This window comes from Dendrobates tinctorius, unplaced genomic scaffold (assembly GCF_039654945.1).
Source record: "Dendrobates tinctorius isolate UK_male_01 unplaced genomic scaffold, ASM3965494v1 ptg000111l, whole genome shotgun sequence".
Taxonomy (NCBI): Eukaryota; Metazoa; Chordata; class Amphibia; order Anura; family Dendrobatidae; genus Dendrobates; species Dendrobates tinctorius.
The window spans coordinates 26,632,944-26,653,708 of record NW_027361779.1 but is presented as its reverse complement, the minus strand read 5'-3'; the positions used below and the strand labels follow the sequence as shown (position 1 = coordinate 26,653,708).

The window sequence follows — 20,765 nt, the reverse complement described above, 5'->3', positions numbered from 1 at the left end:
AGATTGTTCGTGTGAAGAGCTATGAACATTTCCCCACACTCCTGGAGCGCTTCTTTTAAGTCTCTGAGAAGTGTCCATCTCCACGAGGAACTGGTTATTTTTACCAGTATTTAGGGGTATGTGTTGGGGGTAGTAGGTTTGCTTTGTGGGAGAGTTAAGCCTGCGTGGTGAGCGGGATCTGCTTCTATTAGTAGTAGTAGCTCTATCGCTGTTAACTTGGCGTTGTGGGAGAGCTTTGTTGCCTCTTGGTAGGTTAGGGATTTTTGAGGCAGGAGAGGAACCTTTGTTTCTAGTGGCGCTCATTCTGGAGATAAGGAGAGATTTTATGGATGTGTAAAGCGTTGTCCGACTCACCCCCCTTGTTTGTTTTTATGTTTCCCCCTTTTTACTTGAGTAGTGGTGGCTGATTTAGAAGATATAGGTTCACAAAGAGTATGGGAAAAAGAGCTTCACCTTTTAAGATATAAGCCACCAGGTGGTGCTATTGTGCTGAGTGTTCCCCAGACCAGTCTCTCTAATAGGAATTGTGTGCTTTGAGCTTGTTGTTATCACAACTTAGCTCTCTGACCATTTAAGGGAGTGAGATTAACCCTTGCTTTTATAGCAACACAACAGGGCTTCCCACTCAGGCAGTGTGATTAACCCCTCCTCAGATTTTAGTATTTCTTGGGGCAAGAGGGATGTGAGGGTCTGTTATCCTCAGTATATACAACCACAGCGGCTCCCTGCTAATAAAGTTTGTGGTAAGTATTATTACTAGTCCGCTTCTTAAGCTCCCAGCCGTCTATTAAGGAAAGACCTTTCCCTGATGTTGGCACAATTAGAACCACAGCATTGCTCCCTGGCTCTTAGTGAGCGGTGATCCTTGTCTCTATATCAGCGCTGGCTAGCTGATCTTTCAGAGCTTTTTCAGAGCCTGCTGTGCTCGTCAGCTCTAGGGGGATTCTGTGCCACTGCAGATGACCCACCTCTTTAGCTGCTGGCGTGGCCGGCGTGGCAGTGTCCCGGTGACGAGAATTCGGCAGTGGCACCTGCTCCTCCCGGTCTTCCTCTCCTGGTCTGCGGCGTCTCCAATGGTTGTAGATCTCCTAAGAGAGAGGGGAGGAGGAGCCAGGCCTCATGTAGAAAATTTAATCCCTGGCTTCAGGTCTGCAATGAGGTATAGGCCGCAACATCTTCAATAAGGGCCAAAATTAGTCCAAAATGATCTTGAAAGATCCTGTAGCTTTTTGGGAAGCTAATAAAGAGGAATCTGAGCTTGGATGGTTCAAAACCGCCGCAGATTAAGTCGGATTTTGCGGGTTTCACTGGAGCACCCGGTTCCTATGTCCTCATGGTACAAGGCATAGGCCACGCCCCAGTAATTTCAGTATTTTACCTCAGTATTTGGTCAGTATTTTATCTCAGTGTTTTAGCATTTTACCCCAGTGTTTGATCAGCATTTTACTTCAGTATTTGGTCAGCATTTTACCTCAGTATTTGGTCAGCGGTTTACCTCAGTGTTTGGTCAGTGGTTTACCTCAGTATTTGATCAGTGGTTTACTTCAGTATTTGGTCAGTGGTTTACCTCAGTATTTGGTCAGTACTTTACCTCAATATTTGGTCATTATTTTACCTCAGTATTTGGTCGGCATTTTACCTCCGTGTTTTAGTATTTCACCTCAGTATTTGGTCAGTATTTTATCTCAGTGTTTTAGTTTAGAGTTTTACCTCAGTGTTTGGTTGGTATTTTACCTCAGTATTTGGTCGGTATTTTAGCTCAGTATTTGGTTAGTATTTTACCTCAGCATTTCGTCGGTATTTTACCTCAGCATTTGGTCGGTATTTTACCTCAGTATTTGGTCAGTATTTTACCTCAGTGTTTGGTCACTATTTTACCTCAGTGTTTGGTCAGTATTTTACCTCAGTGTTTGGTCAGTATTTTACCTCAGTGTTTGGTCAGTATTTTACCTCAGTGTTTGGTTAGTATTTTACTTCAGTACTTGGTCAGTATTTTACCATGGTGTTTGGTCAAGTATTTTACCTCAGTGTTTGAGTATTTACCTCAGTATTTGGTCAGTATTTTACCTCAGTATTTGTAAGCCAAAACCAGGAGTTTGTGAATAATACAGAAGAGGTGATGTGTTTCTATTATACTTTCCTCTGATTATTCCACTCCTGGTTTCAGCTGATGTCAAATACTGACCAAATAGTGAACGTGTGCACGTGGCCTTAGGCTACTTTCACACATCAGGTTTTCGGCGTCAGGCGCGATCCGGCGTCGTGCCGGAATGCCGGATCCGGCAAATGTTTTGTAAAACCTGAAGTGCCGGATCCGGTTTTCTGCCGGATCCGTCTTGTTCTTGACAGACAAAACCGGATCCGTCTCATCCGGTTCATCCGTTTTTCTATCCGTTTTTCGACGGATTACGCCGGATCCGGTTTTTAAAATTGACCCTTGTGGCCTTCCGAACGGGATTGGCTACTGGAAAACTAGATATAGCATGTTCCTACAGCCCTTCTTTGACAGGTTGTAGAGAAGAAAGTGCAGGTTGGAGAGAAGAGCAAGTTACTGGCGAAGATGGATGTTGTCATTGGAAATATTACCACTAGAAGTTCTGTGACGGTTTCAGGGACAATTTTCCACTATACTTTATGTCACCTCAAGGCAGAGTACACTGGGATGACAGAGTGTGAAAGATTTGTGCCCTAAACTTGTGTACCTTCTGGACCAACAGTATATACCTTTGCCAACCAAAGTTGGCTATCTTGTCATGGTCTTACTATTTTTACCTTTAGGCCACAGGTGTGTACCTGGTTGTGTTTTATGCAAAGTATTTCACCTTTTAACAAAAGTTGTGTACATTGGTAGGAAATCACCAACAATAAACACAACTTTTTAGGTGAAATACTTTGCTTCAAACACAACCAGGAACACAACTGTGGCAAAAAGCTAAAATTTACCCACAGTTATATACCTGGTTTTGAATACCTTTTTACCTTTGAAATACCCTGTATTTAACCTTTTTTTAAAACATAGTTCGCCGCAGAAAGAAATGACAGACAACCATTGTGAAACGATAATTTAACTTTTATTTAAATATTTTTTTTTTTAATGTTTTTAAAGTGCAAAAAACTTTTTTAATAAAGGTTTTAAACCCAATGGGCATTTTTATTACAAAAAAAAAAAACATTACAACTCTGTGTACTGTGGGGTGGAAATACTGCTGGAGGGGCTGCGGGACACTTCGACACTGGGTGTGTGGAGAGAGGACTGGGATCGTGGTGGGGAAGGAACAGTTAGAGGTGAAGGTGTGGAAAAAGCTACAGAATGGGTGGACATGTGGGAGGCAGAAGAGGTGGTGGGTGGTGGAGTGGAGGGTTGGGCAGGGACTGTAGGAGCAGATGATGTTGATGGAAAGTTGTATGGGGAAGGAGTTTGGTACGGGGAAGGAGTTTGGTACGGGGAAGGAGTTTGGTACGGGGAAGGAGTTTGGTACGGGGAAGGAGTTTGGTACGGGGAAGGAGTTTGGTACGGGGAAGGAGTTTGGTACGGGGCAGGTTGCTGGAAGTGGGGAGATGTCTGGTACTGGTGAGGTTGCTGGTATGTAATAGGAGGGGGAGGATGGAAAGTGGCTGGAGGGGGTGCAGATGTAATAGGAGGGGGAGGATGGAAAGTGGCTGGAGGGGGTGCAGATGTAATAGGAGGGGGAGGATGGAAAGTGGCTGGAGGGGGTGCAGGTGGAGGAACTACAGTGGTGGGAGGTGGAGGTTGGGAAGTAACCTGCTGTAGAGCACCGTGGCACGAATGCATTACATGCATCTGCTGGGTAGGAGATAGTGTTGCCATGCGCTCCACAACAGACCTGAAAAAGGTGTGGTTTGGCGAAGATCTTGCTTCTGAATGCATGGTTTGCAGAAGTGTCTTCACCTCCAGAATGCTGGAGTTGATCTGCTGAAAGCCTGCGGAGATTTGCTCTGACAAGACTTTGAGACAGTTCTGGAAAGATGCATTCAGATACAAGAACTCTTGCGCATAACTCTTTTCCTGACCCCTCTGCCGCTGCCGCCCAGTACCCGCAGGTGTACTAGAGGTGGCAGGGGCAGAAGGGTGGGGTAAAGGGAAATCGATCTCCTCACCAGCAGCTTCATGTAATGTAGGCGGCCACGATGCTCCTGTGCTGGTGGATGGGACAGATGGGTCGAATGTGTGGGAAGGCTGGGAAGGTGCAGATGTACCGGGGCGGTCGAAGTGTCCCTCGGTGCCGGTCTCCTCAGGGATCGCCTCAGAAGGGTCCGATCGTGCAGGCTCCCGAGTGCTGCTCACCGTGCTGTGGAATAAAGAGAAAAAAAAACTATTAAAATACTGACATGGTATGGCCCTGGCTGAAAAAAAAAGTTACATCTAACATTTTTTTCACATGTGGTGTGTAATATTTACCTTCTGGTGAGCATTGTTTCCCGGAGGAACGACAGGGCTTCTGCGTACTTGTACTTGCTCCTGCGTCCTCCAGATCCACTCGGGGCCCGCATCTCTTTATTGAACTCCTTCTTGAAACGATCCCTCACAGACCGCCACCGATTCACAATTCTGTTCCCTGAAACGAGAAAGGAGTGGTTAGTATACAACATCAGTGTTTCACAAACTCCAGTCCTCATGGTCCCCAGGGGTCATGTTTTCAGGATTTCCATAGTAAATAGAAATCCTGAACACATGATCCGTGGGGACCACGAGGACTGGAGTTCGGGAAACACTGGTTTACATCAAGCAACCGGTACTGTATATACTTACGCTCTTTAATCTGGGCCCGAGCTTCGAGGTCCTCCCAGCGGCCCACAAGGAGAGAACAGATTTCCTCCCAGAGTCGTCGGGTAACGATAAGGTCAGCGTGGCGGCGGTCAGCCATATTCCAGAGCGGCTCCCTTTCTCTGACGAGATCGATGAGGTGGTCCACATCGAGTCCTCCATCCTCACCGTCAGAGTCGGGAGCACGCTGTGAAGGCTGTTAAAGAAAAAGACAAAAATAACATAATTAGCCTCCACAAAAGAAATGAAATAAAAAGTGCAAAAAAAAAGCAAAAATATTTATACTTACACGCTGGTGACCGCCGCGTTGCTGTCGCCGACGACCCTGGGAGGCACTGCGAGGACCTCTTGGCCGAGCACCAGATTGGGAAGACTAGAGAAGAAAACAAAAAATGTTATGTCTTTGGATGTAGGCATTTGTTTGCTGTGTGTGGTCTGCAGAACATTGTTTTCTATGTGTTGTGTGTAGTGTGATGTTGTGTTTCTGCGTTTGATGCAAAAAACTTACCAATTGTGAGCCCACTCCAGGTGTCTGTCCACCCCTTCCTTCTTCTTCTGGGAGCTCCTCTTCATCTTGTGATTCCTGTTTTGAAATAAAAGGCAATGAATAGACATATATTACAGAGATGATGGATTTTGGAAATAAAAACTTACCGTCAAACGCTGACGATGCGAGGGAGGGCTCCCAGAAGAAGATGTGCTGTCCTGTTGATGGCCAGACTCCATGGCTGTGGGTATTGCTGCTGCCAGTGATGCCATTTCTGCTGCTGCTGCTGCTGCTGCATCTCTTTGGCGGCTGTTGAATAAAGAGAAACAAAGGGCCAATGAATATCTTGATATTCCATGGCCCTAGTTTGGAGGAATGGGGGATTTGATAATTACCGTCTCTCATCTGCTGCTGGCCTCCCCTCCTCAGCATGTTCTATTTGCTGCTCCATTTGGGGTGGTGGTGGTGCTGATGGTGCTGCAGTGGTCTCCTGCCTTCTCCTGCTTCGCTTGGTTGCTTTCTTGGGTGGCATGTTGGGTGTGGCTGTGGGTCCCACTGTCTTGCTTTTATATATGTCTTGTGGGCAGAGCTACTGAGCATGCTCAGACCAAAAAACCGGATCCGGCCGCCGGATCCGGCTTTCGCCGGATCCGGCGCTCATAGGCTTTCATTGTGTGAAAAAGCCGGACGCGCCGGATCCGGCGGGTACGGCTTTTTCGCCGGAGACAAAAAACGTTACAGTAGACGTTTTTTCCAGACGCCGGATCGCGACACATTGCGACACATTGCCGGATCCGGCGAAAACCGGATGAAACGCATGGCCATCCGGCGCGATACGGCGCAAATGCAAGTCAATGGGGGGGAAACCGGATCCGGCATTGCATTTCGCCTGATCCGGTTTCTGTCAAAAGCGCCGGATCGCGCCTGACGGCGAAAACCTGATGTGTGAAAGAGGCCTTAAAATTAGACATCAATACAAAAGGTAAGACTATGTTCCCACAATTAGTTTTTGTTGAGATGTTTTATGCTGCATATATCCAAAAAAATGCAAGTAACCTATTTTACCTAATAGGTGCAGAAATGGCACAGAAAATCTGCAACATCAAAAACTCATTGTGGGAACAAAACCTTAAAGTTAGATAGCAATACAAAATGTAAAGTTATTTTTCTACGATGTGCGTTTGGTGAGTTTTTTACACTGCGCATTTTTAAAAAAATGCAAGTGACCTATTTTGCTTGATCGGTTAATAGTTCAGAAAATCTGCCACATCAAGAGCTCATAGTGGGAATATAACCTTACAAAATTATCAGAATGTTCTCTAATAAGGCTAAGTTCCCACAATGAGCTTTTGGTGAGTTTTTGATGTTGCAGATTTTCTGCACCCATTAGCCACTTAATGACCAGGGGTATTTCATCAGTTTTTGCATTAAGCTTTTTTTGCTCCTCTTCTTCCCAGAGCCATAACTTTTATTTTTTGGTCAGTATGGCCATGTGACTTCCCATAATGCTACACAAAGAAGCAGTGAGCTTCAGGTGTGCATTAAAATACATCAACAGGTGTGTCTCTAACTCAGATGTTGCCAAAAAAACCCAGAAAATCAGAAGCTTTTTAACTCATGAAATCATATTGGCAGTCCAGAATTGTTTAAAGGCATAGTAATCTTAGTCTATGTAAACTTTTGACTTTGCAGTAATAAAAAATGCCTTAAAACATTCTCTCTCTTTCATCATTTTCGCATTTGGCAAATATTAATAATTATGGAAATCCTAACTGACCTAAAACGGAAAAGGTTTATTCTGATTTCAAGTCAGATATTGAGAAAAACATGTAGATGTGCATTTTTCTATAGTGTATATAAACTTCTGGTTTTAAAGGGAATCTGTCACCTTTTTTTCGGCTTGCAGCTGCCGGCATAGACATCGGGGGCTTATCTACAGCATTCTGTTGAGGGCAGAGTAGAAGTCTGCAGTGCGCAGGCGCCGGACCTCTCCTGACACCTGCGCACTGCAGGACTCTGCTCTGCCCTCAACAGGGCAGAGCAGTGTGCTTGCGCCGCAGCCAATACAGGATGGGAGAAGAGGACGTCATCGCATGAAGAAAGGGGGCATCGGACCGGACCGCAACGCTCACCGGACCGCCCACCCCGGTGAGTATAATATAACGTGTTTTTCTTCTCTTTCAGGTTACATCGGAGGCTTATCTACAGCATTACAGACTGCTGTAGATAAGCCCCCGATGTCTATGCCGGCAGCCGCAAGCCGAAAAAAAGGGTGACAGATTCCCTTTAACTGTATAATAAATTGGAGAATGAGGGAGGATGCTATTAGAGACTTTGCATCCTCAAACCTCAATTAATTTTAAGAGTCTATACAGCATCCTCCCCACCCCACAATTCATTATAAATATTTGTATAATTGTCCTCTAAACCCCTATCTATATATATATAAAGCTGTGTGTGTGTGTGTATATATCAAGCCACACCCACTCCACATAACCACATTCGCTCCACACGCAAAGCCCCATCCACACGGCCCAAGTTCTTAACGCACACAGGCGGAGATACATTCACCTCAAAAGCCACCCTGCAAAACTCACCGGCTGCGAAGTCCCAGCCGTTGCGAGCTACAATCGGGGCCGCCGCCTTCAGAGTATCATTGCGTGGCAGGCACAGGCCACATTTAGCTCCGTCGTGTCTAGAATGGAGCTGCTCCTGTGAGGCATGACGTCAAGGGAAAGGGAGGAACCTCATGGTTAACATCGATGTGCTCATAACAGGAGAAGTTGCTGTGCACATGTGAAGTGAAAATGAGAGGGAGGGGAAAATGAGAGGACTGAAGGGAAAATGAGAGGAGTGAGAGGAAAATGAGAAGAGTGAGGGGAAAATGAGAAGAGTGAGGGGAAAATAATGGAGTAAGGGGAAAATGAGAGGTGTGAGGTGAAAATGAAGAGTTGAGTGGAAAAGGAGAGGAGTGAGGGGAAAATATTGGAGTGATCGGAAAATGAGAGGTGTGAGGGGGAAAATGAGATGAGTGAGGGGGAAAAGCCGGATTACTTACCGGTAATGCTCTTTTAATGAGTCCACGACAGCACCCACTGGAGGTATCGGATCCGCCCATTTGGAACAGGAAACCCTACAGGAAAGATAAAAGGGGCGGTCCGCCTTTCCTCCTCAGTTTTACGTTTCAGAGTACCAGAAGGACTGCCAAGGATTAGGCAATGTTCTCTTATTTTAATATCTTTCTTATCCATTATTTGGTTGATATACTTTAACTATTGATATCTTTAGGGAGGGAAGTGAGCGGGTGCTGTCGTGGACTCATTAAAAGAGCATTACCGGTAAGTAATCCGGCTTTTTACTCTTCGCCACGACAGCACCCACTGGAGAGATTCCAGAGACCATCACCTGGGTGGGACCACCGTGCCAAGGACAGTCCTGCCAAAGCTTAAGTCAGAGGTTGATGAAAGATCAAGTCTATAGTGGTTATAGAAGGTAGAAGGGGATGACCAAACTGCCGCCTTACATATAGTTTCAATCGGAACATCTCCCTTTTCCGCCCAAGAAGTTGCCATTGCCCTGGTGGAATGCGCCCTGATGTTCCCTGGAGGATCTTCGTTTTTTGCGGAGTAGGCTAAACGAATGGCCTCTCTGATCCACCGGGAAATGGTGCTCTTCGTGACTCCATACCCCTTCTTACAGCCCTGAAATGAAACAAATAGGGCCCTACTCTGCCTCCAACTGTTGGACCTCTCAATATATTTTAGGACAGTTCTTTTGACGTCCAGAGTATGGAACTTCTGCTCTTCCGGAGTAGAGGGATTTTTATAGAAGGTTGGGAGGAGTATCTCCTGAGATCTATGGTATTTTGTTGCCACTTTTGGCAGGTAGGCAGGGTCTGGTTTTAATACCAATCTGTCTTGGTATTCTTGAAAAAAAGGTGGATCTATTGACAAGGCCTGGATATCACCCACTCTTCTAGCTGAGGTCAGTGCTACCAAGAGGGCCATTTTAAGTGCTAAGTATTTGAAGGGTATTGTGTCGATCGGCTCAAAGGGGTCTACCGTTAGGGCGTCTAAGACCAGATTTAGATCCCATGTAGGGACGGAGGGTATGTGGATTGGAGCTATTCGTTCACATGCTGTAATGAATCGAGTTATCCACTTGATGCCTGCTATATTATGGCCATATAGTGCTCCTAATGCCGATATTTGTACTCTTAGCGTATTTACTGCTAAGCCTAAGTCTTTCCCTTTCTGCAGAAATTCCAAGATTGGGATTATCGGAACTTCTGCTGTATGAGGTACTGTATGGAATTGAAGAAATTTTTTCCATATTCTAGTGTAAATTTGGGTTGTGGACTGTTTTCTACTTTGTAGTAGTGTAGTAATTAAAGACTCAGAGAATCCTCTTGTCCTCAATAACTGCCTCTCAAATTCCACGCCGTCAAGTGCAAGCTGAGCACTTGAGGGTGGAAAAAGGGGCCTTGGGAGAGTAGGTTGGGAGTCGAAGGAAGGACCCAAGGATCTGTTATTGACATAATTTGCAGCCACGAAAACCACGGTCTTTTTGGCCAGAACGGTGCTATTAAGATTATCCTTGCTTTGTCGTCTCTGATCTTCCGAATTACTTGAGGTAGGAGGATCAATGGAGGGAACGCATACGCCAGGTTGAACTTCCATGGAGCTAGAAGGGCGTCTAGTATGTCTGGGTGATCTGATGGAGATAGGGAGGCAAATGTTTTTATCTGCCTGTTCTCCTTTGTGGCGAAAAGGTCCACCTCGGGTTGTCCCCATAGGGCTACTATGTCCCTGAAGACCTTCTGATTGAGGCACCACTCTCCTTGCCGTAGAGTGTGTCGGCTTAGGAAGTCTGCCTTTTGATTGCTCTCGCCTCTGATATGAAGGGCCGAGAGGGACAAAAAATAGTTTTCTGCTAAGTTTAAAATTCTTGCCGCTGAAGACATCAGAGTCTCTGATCGAGTCCCTCCTTGTCTGTTTATATAGGCCACTGTGGTGGTGTTGTCCGATAGGATCCTGACATGCTTCTGTTGGAGCTGCGGAAGGAAGTTGTATAGAGCATAGAACACTGCAGTCAGTTCTTTTAAATTGGATGAGTACTCGCATTCCTCTCTATTCCACCTTCCCTGATGAAACCCATTCTCCATGTGGGCTCCCCAGCCCTGGGGACTGGCATCGGTGGTTACGATACAGGATGGAACTATAACCCATGGAACTCCTGAACATAAATGGTCATCATCTAACCACCACTCTAGAGAAGTCAAGACTTCTTGTGACAGGGTTATTTTGCTCTGTAAATGACCACTATGTCGCTTATCCTCTTGGAGGATCTGGTGTTGTAGTGTACGGACATGGTACTGGGCCCACCGGACTGCCGGGGTGCAAGAATTTAGTGATCCTAATAGTGACATTGCTCCTCTCAAGGACACACGTGGTCTATCTATAGCTGCTCGTATTTTTTGTTTTGTGAGGATGATTTTTACCTGAGGTAGTAGACATCTCTGGGTCAAGGAATCTAGTTGAAATCCTAGAAATGTCTGGAGAGATTGTGGATCGAGTCTGGACTTTTGGATATTGATGATCCAGCCAAGGCTCTGAAAAGAGGAGATTGCGTCAGTCACGCGTTCGGTACATTGTTTGACTGAATTCCCAATTATTAGGAAGTCGTCTAAATACGGCACGATCAGTGTGTCCTTTTGGCGAAGGTAGGCCATCACTTCTGCCATCACCTTGGTAAATATTCTTGGTGCCGTGGAAAGCCCGAAGGGCATGGCCGCGTATTGGAAATGACGAATCCTGCCTTCGACTTCCACTGCGACTCTTAGGTATTTCTGGAATCTATTGTGAATAGGGAGATGATAATAAGCATCTTTTAAATCAATCCCTGCCATTACGCAATTTGGGAAAAGAAGCTTTATAGTGGATCTAATTGATTCCATTTTGAAGTTATAATTTTTTATAAATTAATTAAGCTTCTTTAAATTAATAATGGTTCTAAACGTACCGTCTGGTTTAGAAACCAAACACAGGGGAGAGTAAAAGCCTCTACCCTCTTGTTCCTCAGGGATGTCAACTAAAACTTTTTTAGCTAGTAGGACTCGAATCTCGTCTTCGAGAGCCTTTTGCGGAACTGAGGAATTAAGGCGAGTTATAACAAAGAACTCATAAGGGATCTGAAGGAATTCAATCTTTATTCCTTCCTTGATTATGTTCAAAATCCATGGGCTTAACGTAATTTGTTCCCATTTGGTAACAAAAAATTTTAATCTACCCCCAACTGGTGGGTCTAAACTCTTAATTTTTATCTCTCCTATATGTTGGCCCTCTGAAGATGGTACCCTTCTGCTTTTCGTCTTTCGTGGCCCATCTATTCGTTCTGTCCGACTGTCTTCTTCTCCCGAATGGCCGTCTCTTAAAGGTTTTCCTATAAAATGGAATGGGAGAATCACTGAAGGCCTTTTTCCTCTCTTTTGCCTTGGCGAGAATTTCGTCTAAGGCTTTCCCGAAGAGGAACTCACCCTCGCATGGGGTTGCACTAATTTTGGATTTTGATTGTGCGTCCCCTTTCCAGCTTTTTATCCACAGCGCGCATCTGGCGTTATTCACCAGGGCTGCCGACCTCGCTGCCAGTCTTAGGGTGTCCGCTGAAGCATCTGCCATAAAGGCAGCTGCACCTCTTATCAACGGGATGGCTGCACGCAGTTTCTCCCTTGACACTCTTTGCTCGATCTGCTGATCTAATTGATCTAGCCATACCAGCATTGATCTAGCAGTACATGTGCTGGCTATTGCGGGTTTGAATACCCCGGTGGTGGACTCCCAGGACCTTTTGAGCGAAGATTCTGCCTTTCGGTCTAATGGGTCTGCTAACAATCCTGCGTCCTCGACCTGGATCGAGGTCTGTTTGGAAGTGGAGGCTATGACGGCATCCACCTTTGGTATTTTAGTCCATTTCAATAGGTCTTCATCAGTGAACGGATACTTCAGTTTTGAGGCTGATGGGAGAAAACCCCTCTGGTCGTGTTTTTCCCACTCTCTTTTGATGAGGTCCTTAATTGCCGGTATCACCGGAAATTATCTCCTCTTTTTTTCTGCCAATCCCGCAAACATAATGTCCTGCGCGGTTTGGGCTCCCCTTTCCTCTTCACACCCCATAGTATTTCTAACCGCTTTTACTAGGTTATCTACGCTGTCCAGTGGAAAACATGCGCGTCCTTCCATCTCCGAGGATGACGATGAGGACGTGAATGCGGAGCCTGAATTTAACTCCTGTTCTTCCTCTGACTCTGAACTAACAACGACCTGTTTCTTATGACTGGACTCTGAGGGAGTGCTGGCGCGGTTGATGGCTTGTATCTCCTCCCTAATTATGGCTCGGATATCTTTAGAAGATATCATCGACCCCTGCCTGGTCTCTTTCATGCATTGTTTGCAGAGTTTTTTGGGGTAGGAGTCAGGGAGAGGCTCTGAACATAATGCGCATTCTTTATGTTTAGTTTTTTCTTTTTTCTTTGACTGAAGTGGGAGGTCAAAGGTAAAGAGAGGGGGGGGAGGAGGAGGTTAGCTTAATAGGTAGAGTATATACTTTGCACACTCACCCAGTGAAGCTTAATACCGGGTCGGATGGCTGAGACGGTCTGGATCTGGTTTCTGCTGCCTCGCTCCTGCGGGCAGTCTCTGTCCTGGCGCTGCGGTCCCTGGTGGAATTGCCCCCAGCTGAATCCCCTGCTGGGGCCTGCGACTCCGTGGGGGACGACATGGTTCCATCGTTGCAGCGCTGCAGCGCTGTTTTATCTTCACTCCTGTTGTGCCCCCGGAAGTCGCCCTGTGTCAGGGCGCATGCGCCGCGTCATCGCCATCCTACCCCGGAAGTTCAACCATTACTTCCGGGGTATAGGAGCGTCGGGCGCCGGCCGGCTCCTGCGCCACCGCTACTCACACGCGCGGTTCGCGCGCTCATGGCTTCACCTCCCACGCTGTATCCCCACCGGTGGGGGGGGGGGGGTTCTGCCTCCGGATGCCAGACCGGCCCGCTCCCTGGTAAGACCGGGCGGCCCTCCCCGGACCCGGTCATCACCGTTATGCCACCAGACGAGGGGGGAGCCGTCAAACGGAATCTCCCCCGACGCTGCTTCCGGACCGCAGCCCCTGCCGTTCCCGAGGAGACCGCACAAGCGGATGCATGGCCCAGGTAAGATCCTGCAGGATCCTGCTCCATTTGGAACAGGAAACCAAAACTGAGGAGGAAAGGCGGACCGCCCCTTTTATCTTTCCTGTATGGTTTCCTGTTCCAAATGGGCGGATCCGATACCTCCAGTGGGTGCTGTCGTGGCGAAGAGTAAAATATAATTTGTTATTACTAACCACAGTTAGTTACTATGCCTGGGCAACGTCGAACTCTTCAAATAGTTATTAATAGAGATGAATCAAACAATATAACCTGTTTACTGGAATGTTTCAATAATAATATGCTCAGTCGAGTTTATATTATAAAAATGCAAATGTTTGCACAAGGACTGTAAATCACCATTTGAAAACAACACAATATAAATAGCACATAAGGTCAATAGTGTGGCACACAGTGCTATTTGCCTGATCCACATGTTTGAATTAACTTTAACCGATGTACATTTACATTTTATATGTGATATGAGCGATACTTTGTTCACTTTGCCTTAAACTTAATAAAATTATTTACTGGAAAAGAAAAAAAAAAAAAAAATACTTCTGTGGAAGGCAGATATCCAAGGATATTAAACACAGCTGAATAAAACATGTGGACTTACTTCTATATGCATCTGTCTGTGGTGGTTGATCATGGCACAAACAGGAAGATATTATCAGATTCTACACCTCACTAAAGTATTTTATATCTCAACGCAAGTTACATTTTTTGGTATACTCTTACAGTTTTGCTCCATAACTGTGGCAACATTTCAGAGTCTGAACTGTAAACCTCTACACATCAAAAAAAATCATGTTTCTCTTATATAACTCATTAGTTTTAAGAAAAAAAAAAATGATCATGAAAACTTAACTGAACACAATTACCATTGAAGCCAACAACACTCCTCTTGGACAATTTTTAGTAAAAAAAAAAAAAGAAGTTCCTTTCCACGAGGCTACGTTCCTATAACGAATATTTGAGTGTAGAAACATTTCTAAAGAAAACAGGGTGAAAGTAATTCAGAGGCCAAGAATGATTCCTGATCAGAACCCAACCGAACACCTAAGGGGAATTCTGAGGAGACATGTTGAGCATTATTCTCCATCCAACAATCAGGCTCTAAAAGCAGTTGTTACATTAACTTATAACATGAAAGTGAAGTTAATAAACAATCGTTCTTTGAAACTGTTTTGACAACATTTTGGAAATTGATAAAAACATACTTTTCAAAGGGGTTGTACTCATTTATGCTGAGAACTGTATATGTATTATCTATATGTATTTATACACACACCATATACAGTGGCTTTCAAAAGTATTCATCCCCTTAGCTTTTTACCTATTTTGTTACATTACACCCGATGTTTAAATATTTTTGTAATCAAATTTGTGTAAAAAAAAATATAGGCATAAATTAAATTTATGGGAAAAAAATAACTAAAATTGGAATGTGCATATGTATTCACGCCTTTTGTGATGAAGCCCCTAAAAATTTATGGTGCAAGCAATTACCATAAGTCACATGCTTAGTGAAAGGAAATCTACCTGTGTTTTTGCATAGAAAACAATTAGCGTGTGCTAGGGACTCTTTACAGTCCACGACACCAGCACCTCGCTCTTATAGACTGAGTGCACACCAATTTATTCTATTTATTGATCATTTTCTTGGTGTTTGCACCAGTCTCCCAAATGTCAAGCAATACATTTGCCTATGACAGACACTAGTTCTACAGAGTTCCTCAAGACACCTGTATTGGACTTAAGGACCAGAGATTACGAAAAGGCCACACGTCAATTGGTCGCTTATGACCTCCACTGTACCACATTGGCCGAATATCATCAGCAAAATAAAATCCCAAGGGATCTGAGGAGTAATTTATGCCCTACCTTATTCTCAGATAACCAAGAATTTTTCGAAAAATATAAAAAAAATTTGAACAAATGTTCACTAGACATTATTGTTCTTACTGTGGAATATCTTCAGAAAGAGATAACGGACATCAAGAGAAACATTCAGGCTATTGAAACCCAACTAACCACTACTCTTTCATCCACTGAATGGACTACCCTCAAGAACAAGACAGATAAGATTATTGCGGAACATCAAAAATTCCTTCAGGAATGCAAAAGAATCAAGTTTCAGCGTGATAACGAGGATTATTCCAACAATAGGGAGCGACTCCACCGGCTCTGGACCTTGGCAACGACGAACAAACCAACGAGGATTTGGCTCATTCAGTTCTGGCAGCGTCTCTTCAGTGGGCTCAAACAGACCACGTTTTTTACCCAAAGGCCGCAGGGGAGGACATCAGAACACAGACCAAACAGAAGATGACGCAGAAAAAAAAAAGACTACACGCTCCCAGGTAAGCAGCCGAACCTGGTGATCAATATTTCTAGCCATTTCCTCTCCCCTGCGGAACTTGCGGTACTGCAGAAAGGACTGTCCTTGTGACCAACCCCAAACTGGGACGCTTTCCAGTTGGAGAAAGATTTACAACGGTTTTATCAAACTGTCAGACTTAAAACTCATTTTGGTATGTCAACTGAGACCCCGGTGAACTGTGGAGACCCCATGGGGGTTGATACTGTTCCAGAGCTTTCTATCCTATCTCTTGGTCTTCGTAATCCTAGTACCTTTTCTCCTCCTCACACTTATCATGCTGCTGATACTTATATTTCCTTGGTTGATCGTGAAGTTAAATCACATTCACATCAACGATTGGGTTTCTTTCTTACACATGCAAATCTTCCTCTGGAAGAAAAAAAGGGGCCCTTGCTTCAGTCAGGTTGAAAAATAAGATTATAGCAAAACCAGCAGATAAAGGGGGCGCTACTGTAGTTATAGATCGCACCCAATACTGCAATGAAATTAACAGACATTTATTGGATTCTGACACTTACAAAATAATCCCTAGGGACCCCACCTCTATGATCAGCAAAAGGATTCAGGATCTTATCAGACTATACCTTGTTAATCATACCATTGATAAAAAAAAAAATAGCTACCTTCCTTCAGAGCCCTCACCCTATCACACCTGTCTTCTATCCTACCAAAGATTCATAAATGTCTTAATAATCCACTGAGTAGGCCCATTGTGGCCTCCACAGATTCTATTCTCTCACCTATTCTCTAACGCTTCTGATCAAAAAAAACAAGATTTTTTTACTCGACACAGGACTTTTTTTGGAAATTAAAGAACTCCAAATCGTACCCACCCATAGCCTACTTGTGACACTAGATGTAAACAGCCTATATACCTCTATAGCGCATGAAAAAGGTATTTTGGCCACTAGATTCCTCTTGGAAAGTTCTAACATGTCATCTAACTCTGTTCACCTATGCCTGGATCATCTGAAGCTAGTCCTCTATGAAAACTTTTTTCTTTATGAAGATACCTATTATGTTCAAACACGTGGGACCGCGATGGGCTGAAATGTAGCTCTGGCCTATGCTAACGCATTCATGAATCTATTTTAGATTGATTACATCTATACCAATGGCCTCTTTTTACAGTATGCCACTAATTATTATCGCTATATAAATGACATCTTTATCTGGACAGGTACCTCAGATTCAATACAATCATTTTTTAACAATAAATTTTATATTAAAAAAAAAATCTTATAACAGAAAAAACTTGTTTACACAATTATATCAATATAGCAGTCATGTTCAAATTATCACCACTAGTATAAACCAATTCCAAATTGGATATTATAGGAGAGGGGAGGGAAAGAAGAATCACACAGAAGGAAAGGCCGCCAGAATTGGACACAAAAGGTAAATTAATGGATAGTGGGGGGGATGAACTTTAGGAGCTTTTTTTTTTTTTCAGAAAATATTTATTAAAGTTTTTATAACAAAGAAAGGGTACAATACAATAGACCATATGCTACCATTATCTGGGTAGTTAAGCATTATTTAAGTATGAAAGTAGAGAAAAGAAGGAAAAGACATGAGGGAGAAGACATAGTAGTAAGAGTAAGGAAAAAAAAATAAAATAGGTATGGGGATATAGGGTAAGGGAAGGAAGAAGGGGGGGGATTATAGCCCTCAGTAAAAAAAAAAAATAATTTAACTTATTTAACTCAAATCATCTAAATTACTCGGGAGCTAATTATGTATCCAGTTGGCAAATTCCGGACTCTCTTTGAATGAATGCCAAGGAAACCAAGTGTGTCCCTGTCTAGATGTGGAGCCCCTATCTTGGGACATCAGTGATTCCATACGCTCCAATCTATCCATCTCCACCACCCATTCCATCACAGAAGGGACCCTCACGGATCTCCAATGTTTGGGTATGATCATTCTTGCTGCTATTAAGCAAAATCTCCAGAGGCCCCTTTTAATTGTTTTTAATGGGCCAGGGATCAGAGAAAGGAGAGCAATCTGAGGAGATGGTTCATATCTGATTCCAGAGATGATATAGAAAATCTGGAAGATCGCCGACCAAAATGGCTTCAGCAGACGACAGGACCACCAGATATGTAGCATGGAACCCCCGTCCTCTCCGCATCTCCAGTATAAATCAGGGACCCCCGGATAAATCTTGTGCAGCAAGTCAGGGCATCTATACCATCTAGTCAAGATTTTGTAGTTCTTCTCCTGTGGCTCACAAGTGATAGACAACTTATGAGTCAGGGTGAAGATTTTATGGCGATCCGCATCGGAAAAGTTAATCCGCAGATCTTTCTCCCATGCAGTGATGAAGCGGGGCGTGTCTGTAGATTCCAAATCAGAGATCAGGCCATAGAGGAGTGAGATCACATGAGCAGGGCCCTCCGTTAGCTGCATAAGGGTCTCAAATGGTGTCGGCAGACCAAGAGCTATCTTTGAAAAACAGCTCTTGAGCTGAATAAATTCAAGCCAGGGTATCAATCTCCCCGGGCAGGCCGTCCTCATATCCCCCACCGCAGGGAATCCTGCAATCTTGTCTGCAGCCTGGCCTATACTAAGCCGGTCGTCAGAGTCCCAACAAAGAAATGAAGTCCGTGTCGTGGCAGGAGGGAAGTCTATGTTATTAAAGAGGGGGCCTAATCTACTTGGTCTGTTAATGATTTTCATTTTGGTGCTATATTTGTACCAGAAATTTATTACCACTTGTGTGAGCAGTGGGAGTTCAGAAACTGTGTAGTTCCGAGGATCATAGGTCCAAGGGAGCCAATACAGTGAATGTGGGGACATCAGCTTTTCAATGATCACCCATTGTTTATACAGGTCACCATATCTCCAGTCCACCAGTCTGGAAAGAAGAGCAGACCGGTAATATGTTTTAAAATTAGGAAGACCCATGCCACCCCTCGACTTAGGTCTAATCAGAGTGGAGAACCCAAGTCTTGGTTTTCTTGCGCCCCAAACAAAACTGTTAATTGCTGATTGGAGACGGTTAAAAAAATGATCAGGAACAAAAATAGGGACTGTCTGGAAAAGATAAAGAAAACGGGGAAGAATGTCCATTTTGACTGCATTAATACGGCCAAACCAGGAAAGTTGGGATCTATTGTATTTCTTCAAGTCAGCTAGGGTTGTATGGAGGAGTGGGATATAATTAAGATTGAGTAGATCATTGGAGTTTTTAGGAATCATAACTCCCAGGTATTTAAGTGCCCTGTCCTCCCACCTAAAAGGGAAGGAAGATTGGAGTCTATGGGCCTCTTCCTCGGGGAGAGTTATGTTCAAAACTTCTGTTTTGGAATAATTAACTTTAAAGTTAGATACCTCCCCAAATTTTAGGAACTCTCGCATGAGCACTGGGAACGCAATTGAGGGGTTTGTCACGTATATTAATAAATCATCTGCGTATATTGATAGTTTAAAATTATCGTGGCCAATCTGTATGCCCTTAATATCAGGAGCGCTCCGCAGTGCAACTGCCAGGTGCTCCATGGCAATTATATAAAGCAGAGGGGACAATGGACACCCCTGTCTGGTACCATTAGATATGTTCAAGCAAGATGAAAGAGTACCGTTGACTCTAATACGGGCCGTGGGGTTTTGGTACAAGGCGAATATTCTCCCCAGCATTGTGGACCCCAGTCCCAGTTGCGTCAATGAAGAACGTAAAAAGGTCCACCCAAGGCGATCAAAAGCCTTCTCGGCGTCAATAGATAAAAGGCAAGTTAGAATCTTGTGTCTGCGTACATAAGATGCGAGCAGTAGTGTTTTAACCGTGTTGTCTTTGGCCTCTCGTTTCTGCACGAATCCGGCCTGATCACCATGGATGGATCCCGGAAGTAGAGGGCTCAACCTGTTAGCCAACGCCTTAGCAAAGACCTTCACATCCGCATTAATAAGTGAGATGGGACGATAATTTGAACACATCGAATGGTCCTTACCAGGTTTAGGTATCACCGTAATTGTGGCGACCAAGGTTTGTCTGGAAAAAGGACAGGTCTCTGAGATAGAATTGAATAGTTTAGTTATAATGGGTACTATATTAGGTGTAAATAATTTATAAAAGGAAGCTGGGAACCCGTCGGGTCCGGGGCTCCTACCATTAGCCATAGATTGAATAGTATCTGAGATCTCATGATCTGTGAATGGTTCCTCCATGGCTGCTGTATCTGCCACTGGAAGAGGAGGGAGTGGGGTGTTGTTAACATAGTCGTCCACCCTGGCCTGGAAGTTAGTCGGGGACATATCAGCTATTGGCCCCCTAAGATTGTATAAGGAATCGTAATATTCTTTGAAAGAAGCCGTGATTTCTTCTGGATGATGTAATAGTTTACCAGTTTTAGATTTTATGGTAGGGATGTAAGTAACAGGAATACGTGGGTGCAGGAATCGTGCTAAAGCCTTACCAGGCTTATTGGAGAATTCATATAAATATCTCCGAAAACGGTCTCTTTGCCGTGCTGATGCCGTATCCAACAGGGAGGTAAGGTCTTTCCTGGCCTTTAAGAGGTCAGCCAAGGTTTGGGAATTGTGGGTATGCTTATGATCTAGCTCCAGCTTTTGAATGCGTGTGAGTAGATCGTTGATTGCGAATGCTCTTTCTTTCTTTAACCGCGTTCCCTGTTGGATAAACACTCCTCTAATTACTCCCTTTAAAGCCTCCCACTGATAGGGTAAGGCTGTGTGGTCTGATTTGTGAAAGTCTATGAAGTCAGTGATGGCCGTTCGGATTGCTGTCTGGCATGTGGGGTCTTTAAGGAGGCCAGGGTGTAACGACCACGTCCATTCCGTAGGGGCCAGGTCCGGTAGTCGTATGGACAACAAAACAGAGGCATGATCTGACCAAATCATTGGTCCAATCTGAGTCTCTGGGTGACATGTTAATAGTTTGTGACTGATCAGGAAGAAGT

At 44.4% G+C, this 20,765-nt stretch overlaps 2 protein-coding genes across 5 annotated transcripts in view; both read right to left on the bottom strand.

Moving 5' to 3' along the window:
* The window catches only part of RNGTT (RNA guanylyltransferase and 5'-phosphatase), a 601,184-nt gene that overhangs the window by 198,365 nt on the left and 382,054 nt on the right, over positions 1-20,765 (bottom strand). The window lies entirely within an intron of this gene.
* LOC141100870 (uncharacterized) lies at positions 11,254-14,007 on the bottom strand. Its single transcript, XM_073589587.1, has 2 exons — positions 11,809-14,007; positions 11,254-11,714 (listed from the first exon to the last, which is right to left on the bottom strand). Exons 1-2 carry the CDS (start codon positions 12,050-12,052, stop codon positions 11,254-11,256), a joined length of 705 nt encoding a protein of 234 aa, XP_073445688.1. The 5' UTR covers positions 12,053-14,007.

Bases quoted from the DNA above. Each gene is read 5' to 3' on its own strand.
- LOC141100870 (XM_073589587.1), bottom strand. From the start codon at position 12,052: ATGCTGGTATGGCTAGATCAATTAGATCAGCAGATCGAGCAAAGAGTG. The intron at 11,715-11,808 runs GTGAGTTCCTCT...TCCATTTTATAG, and splicing joins TAGTGCAACCCCATGCGAGG to GAAAACCTTTAAGAGACGGC.